Source organism: Macaca nemestrina, chromosome 1 (genome assembly GCF_043159975.1).
Source record: "Macaca nemestrina isolate mMacNem1 chromosome 1, mMacNem.hap1, whole genome shotgun sequence".
Taxonomy (NCBI): domain Eukaryota; kingdom Metazoa; phylum Chordata; class Mammalia; order Primates; family Cercopithecidae; genus Macaca; species Macaca nemestrina.
In genome coordinates, this window is record NC_092125.1 from 120,223,842 (window position 1) to 120,229,928 (window position 6,087).

A 6,087-nucleotide genomic window follows, 5' to 3' on the forward strand; every position below is an offset into this window, starting at 1 on the left:
GATGAACATGGTGAAACCCCGTCTCTACTAAAAATACAACAATTAGCTGGGTGTGGTGGTGGGCGCCTGTAATCCCAGCTACTTGGGAGGCTGAGGTAGGAGAATCGCTTGAACCCGGGAGGTGGAGGTTGCAATGAGCCAAGATAGTGCCATTGCACCCTAGCCTGGGTGACAGAGCAAGACTCTGTCTCAAAAAAAAAAAAAAAAGATTAATAAAATATAATACTCTCTTTGTTTCTCTGCCATCGTGGTGTGTGCTTGACTCTGCTTCTCGCCATGTCTTCTCACAAGACCTTCAGGATTAAGCCATTCCTGGCTAAGAAACAAAAGCAAAATCGTTCCATTCCGCAGTGGATTCAGATGAAAACTGGTAATAAAATAAGGTACAACTCCAAAAGGAGACATTGGAGAAGAACCAAGCTGGGTCTATAAAGAATTGCACATAAGATGGCACACATATTTATGCTGTCTGAAGGTCACAGTCACGTTACCATCTGAAGCTGAAAATGTCACCACTATCTGGAGAGTTCAACATGTTTTCCTCTCTGAATCTGTTATGAACATGTTGGTTGGCTGGGTTCAGTAATAAATATGAGGCCTTTCATTTCAAATAAATAAATAATTTGTTTTCTTGATTTAAGAATTTTTTTTCTTTTTTCTTAAGCTATCTGTAGCTTACAGAAATTTGGTAAAGTATACTTTTGTGAACAAAAATGATAACATTTACTTTTTTCTCCCTACCCGATCCCTCCAGAATTATGAAACTATTAGTAAGTATTCTTATTTTTATGGCAATATAATTGTTTGCATAAGTTCAATAAGAACCTGTTTTCCTGTAGCAAACATAATGGAAACACTGGTTAAATTAACCAAGGCTTTAACTGGAATGTCATATTTTGAGATATGACTAGGCAGCTTTAAGGAACTAAGGTTGGCATTACGGAGCCAATAAAGCACCCCTTGGAACAAAACTGACCTGGCTTAAAAAGGTTTCTAGTCAGCCGGGTGCAGTGGCTCATGCCTGTAATCCCAGCACTTTGGGAGGCCAAGGCGGGTGGATCACCTGAGGTGAAACCCCGCCTCTACTAAAAATACAAAAATTAGCCGGGTGTGATGGCACACACCTGTAATCCCAGGTACTCAGGAGGCTGAGGCAGGAGAATCACTTGAACCCAGGAGGCAGAGGTTGCAGTGAGCCGAGATTGCGCCACTGTACTCCAGCCTGGGTAAGAGAATGAGAATCTGTCTCAATAAAAAAAAAAAAAAAAAAAAAAAAAAGCCGGGCTCAGTGGCTCACGCCTGTAATCCCAGCACTTTGGGAGGCTGAGGCGGGCGGATCACGAGGTCAGGAGATCGAGACCATCCTGACTAACACAGTGAAACCCTGTCTCTACTAAAAATACAAAAAAAATTAGTCGGCGCAGTGGTGGGCGCCTGTAGTCCCAGCTACTCCAGAGGCTAAGGCAGGAGAATGATATGAACCTGGGAGGTGGAGCTTGCAGTGAGACGAGATCGCGCCACTGCACTCCAGCCTGGGCGACAGAGCAAGACTCTGTCTCGAAAAAAAAAAAAAAAAAGATTTCTAGTCTTAGAGCCCTGCAAGTTGAAACTGGAAGACTTGCTACAGACTTCAGAGAAATTATCATAACAGCTTCTATATGAACAACCTTCATGCCTGTGGCTAAACTACTCAGAAAGTTCACTGGAACACCTGGTGCAAACTGTGAACTAGGAAAATCTGTCAGACTGCCACTGCCTGACCCCTTTCCAAATAAAAATGCTTTGAGAACATGTGGAGGTTAAAGCAACTCCATCCTGGATGCTAATTTGCCACTGTGACTTCTGATTAACCCCAGTTATGGGAATGTCACTGAGATTTCTACTTTGTCTACTGTTAGCATGCATTTAACATAAATCCTGCCCTTAGGCAATTTGTAGGCTATGACGCACGTAGTGTGCTTGCCTTTCCCTAAGGAGTCAATTTCAACTGTCCCACACATTCCTCCTGAAGCACAGATGCCCTTTCCCTGTGGTGTATAAGCCCTGGGTCTGGAGAGCAACATCGACAGTGCAAGGACCCACCATCTTGTGGCTGCCCAAGTCATGACTTCTGTTTGTGAGTTCCTATTAAATGTTTATTTCTGAGAAACTGGATTTGTCACCCTCTTTTTTCAGCCTCTCAGCTTTCTTTCTTTTTAAAAATAGGGATGGGGTCTTGCTATGTTGCCCAGGCTGGTCTCAAACTCCTGGGTTCAAGTGATCCTTCTGCCTCAGCCTCTCAAAGGACTGGAATTACAGGCGTGAGCCAGTGCAACTGGCCAGCCTGTCAGCTCTCTTGGTATTTGTGGGTAGGACTGCATAGACCTGCTTATCATGGAACAGACCAACATCTAGAAATCTTCTTTACTGCCCTGTAGACTCAGAGACTGAGTTAATAGTTCTAGCCATTAACTTTTGGTTTTCTTTTGTTTAATTTTTTTTTTTTTTTTTGAGACGGAGTCTTGCTCTGTCACCCAGGCTGGAGTGCAGTGGCCGGATCTCAGCTCACTGCAAGCTCCTCCTCTCGGGTTCATGCCATTCTCCTGCCTCAGCCTCCCGAGTAGCTGGGACTACAGGCACCCGCCACTTCGCCTGGCTAGTTTTTTGTATTTTTTAGTAGAGATGAGGTTTCACCATGTTAGCCAGGATGGTCTCGATCTCCTGACCTCACGATCTGCCCGTCTCGGCCTCCCAAAATGCTGGGATTACAGGCTTGAGCCACCGTGCCCGGCCTGTTTATTTTCATTGGTTTGATTCATGGGGACCTTGACTAAGGAATACTCCAGACTTTTGGTAAATTGTCCTGACAGTCATTACGGTGGCCTCCCTGTTGTGCTGTATTCTCTTAAGGTCTTAAATGCACGTTTGCAGCGATCAACCATGTACCGGATGGTCTCACAGTGATTAGAGCAAAAAGGATATGAACAACAAAAGAAATATTTCTTCCACAAGCTTGACATTGTGACTAGACACCCTGGCTCTCCTAGGCAGCCTCCCTCCCCCTCATCCCATCTGGTGCAGCTTAGCTTCTGGAACCTTCCCCAGGAAGCTGAGCAATTTATACTGCACAGGAAGGGGCAGACACCTTGGGACCCTGCCTCAGGACCTGCTTGCATGAAAGTCAGCCCAGCTCCCTGCCAGAAGGCTCTCTGTGCCTCCTCCCACATCGGGCACTCAGAAACGCACATTCCCAGAGGTAGCAAGTATGGTAGGTGCTGGGGTCAGAAATCCCTGGGTTCAAAGCCTGGTTCTACCACTGACTGGCTGTGTGGCTCTGGGAAGATTACTTAACTCCTCTGGGCCTTAGTTTCCTCCTTTGTAAAAATGAGGATAATAATTGTATGAGTCTGGCCAGGTGCGGTGGCTCATGCCTGTAATCCCAGCACTTTGGGAGGCCAAGGTGGGCGGATCACGAGGTCAGGAGATCGAGACCATCCTGGTCAACATGGTGAAACCCCGTCTCTACTGAAAATACAAAAATTAGCCGGACGTGGTGGTGCATGCCTGTAGTCCCAGCTACTAAGTAGGCTGAGGCAGGAGAATCACTTGAACCCAGGAGGTGGAGGCTGCAGTGAGCTGAGATCACGCCACTGCACTCTAGCCTGGATGATACAGTAAGACTCAGTATCAAAAAAAAAAAAAAAAATTGTATGAGTCAGCAGAGTTCAGTGCAGGACACAGGAACTAGTGGAGGTACTTTGGGCAGAAAGTGATTTGAGACAAAGGTTAGGTGCTTACGGGGTGGTTGGAGTGTCTGGATGGGGAGAGGAGAGGAAGTAAGACTGAGTCCAGAGGGTCTGCCACCTCTACCTGAGCAGGAAGCAAGGTAGGGCACCTGGAGATTGCCATTGGCACTGCAGAGTTCTGGGTTATACTGGCATGGCTGTGATCCAGGGAGCAGACGGGGCCTCCACTGCTGTTGCCACCAACTGTCCCCATATTCCCCACAGGTGGTAACTGGACACTGGATGCTGCCGCAGGAAAGTGTGCATCTGCGTGGCCCTGCTTGCCAGAAAGAAGCAGCCAAAGCAGAAGGAAGGCGGACTCTGCCTCTTCCACCTTCCAAATTTCATGAGGGCCTAAATGTTGGACCCCTGTATGTACCTATTGCTTTTGAAGGAGTCAGGCTGGGAAATGTGTTTTTCACCTATCTGCCTCCAAAGGACAGGAGATCAGTAGGGATGGATCCTGGGTGCTACCCAGCCACATGAGGACTAAGCACACTATGACTGACAGCACCCTGAGTGGTTCCCACCACATGATAGTGCCTGCTGAATAAATGTGGGCTATGGTTGATATTACAGCCATTATTGCTACATGCCTGCCATGTGGCTGCACTGTGCTAGGCCCTAGGAGAGATCACGGCAAACAACATGGGTTCCTATCCTATAGAAATGTATAGACTCAAGACGGAGCATAAAGTAAATTGGTGCATGGGGAAAAAAAAAGGCTGGAAGTCTTCATAAAAGCCAAGAGAGCATAGGGAGATGTGGGAGCCTGGGGCAGGTGGGCACCCAGGCCCAATCTTGGATGGCAAAGGTGGAGAGATCAATGGAGGCTTTCCAGTAGAAGGGAAGTACAGTATGATGCTTGAAGGACAAATAGAAATTGACCAAATTAAGCAGAGGGAAACAAGGGGTATGTGTACCAATGCTCATTCCACCTTGAGGGGGCATACACATATATAAAGCCCTGAATGATGGAGGGAGCATGGCATTTGCCAGGCCAGAAGTAGACAGTTCGGTCTGACCAGTGCATAGAGGGAAGGTGAGGGTGGTGGGTAAGAGAAGCAGCTGGAGGGGAAAGCAGGGACAGGGAGGTCAGAGGTCTCAGGGTGCATTGTGTGTCATTTTAAAGAATTTGATTTAGGCTGAGCTTGGTGGCTCATGCCTATAATCCCAACACTTTGGGAGGCTGAGGTGGCTGGATCATGAGGTCAGGATTTCGAGACCAGCCTGGCCAACATGGTGAAACCCCGTCTCTACTAAAAATACAAAAATTGGCTGGACATGGTGGCAGGCGCCTGTAGTGCCAGCTACTCAGGAGGCTGAGGCAGGAGAATCACTTGAACCCAGGAGTGGAGGTTGCAATGAGCTGAGATCACGCCACTGCATTCCAGCCTGGGTGACAGAGTGAGAATCCTTCTCAAAAAAAAAAAAAAGGTTTTTGGCTCACTGCAACCTCCCAAAGTGTTGGGATTACAGATGTGAGCCACCATGCCCAGCCCATAGTGGTCTTTTTTAACAAAAGAAAAAAATCTGAGCTTTAGTGTGTAGGAAATAGGGAGCTACAGAAGGTTTTTTTGTTTGTTTGTTTTTTGAGACAGAGTCTCTCTCTGTCTCCCAGGCTGGAATGCAGTCATGCCATCTTGGCTCACTGCAACCTCTGCCTCCCGGGTTCAAGCTATTCTCCTGCCTCGGCCTCCCACGTAGCTGGGACTACAGGCATGTGCCACCACACCTGGCTAATTTTTGTATTTTCAGTAGAGATGGAGTTCCACAGTGTTGGCCAGGCTGGTCTAGAACTCCTGACCTTAAGTGATCTGCTCGCCTCGGCCTCCCAAAATGCTGACATTACAGGCGTGAGCCTTGGCCCATAGAAGGTATTTAAGCAGGGAGAAGGATCATCACCATTTTGGTTTCAGAAATATCACTTTGATGGGATTTGTGCAACAGTCTGTAAGAGGGCAGGACTACAGGCAAGAATTTCATTTATAATTCAGCCTTCTGGGCTGGAAATAATAATGCCCAAGAGAAGGACTGGAAATAGGCAGAGCCAATTCCAGGTAGTTTAGGAGGAGGCTGATTGAGCAGGTCGGGTGTGGGGGTGGGGGCAGGGAGGAACCCGAGTGGCTGCCAGGTTTCGGCAGTAGGCTCACCCAACAGGGCAGGGCCTTCATTGGCTCCTGGCACTTGATACTGGGGCGCTGCCACCCACAATCTCCCTGTTCCTGGACTAAGTTCACTGAAAGCCTCTTCCCTCCCATCACCATTATGGCCTGCATTCAACTCAATTCCACCTGTTATGTGGAATGAGGCACACCTATTG

The 6,087-nt window shown here is 47.6% G+C and overlaps 1 protein-coding gene across 1 annotated transcript; it reads left to right on the top strand.

Annotated features, from left to right (window-relative positions):
• Positions 1–276: 276 nt before the first annotated feature.
• On the top strand, positions 277–565 carry LOC139356737 (large ribosomal subunit protein eL39-like). The gene has a single exon (XM_071071595.1). The coding sequence runs from the start codon at positions 277–279 to the stop codon at positions 430–432; it is 156 nt and encodes a 51-aa protein (XP_070927696.1). The 3' UTR covers positions 433–565.
• The last annotated feature ends 5,522 nt before the right edge of the window (positions 566–6,087 follow it).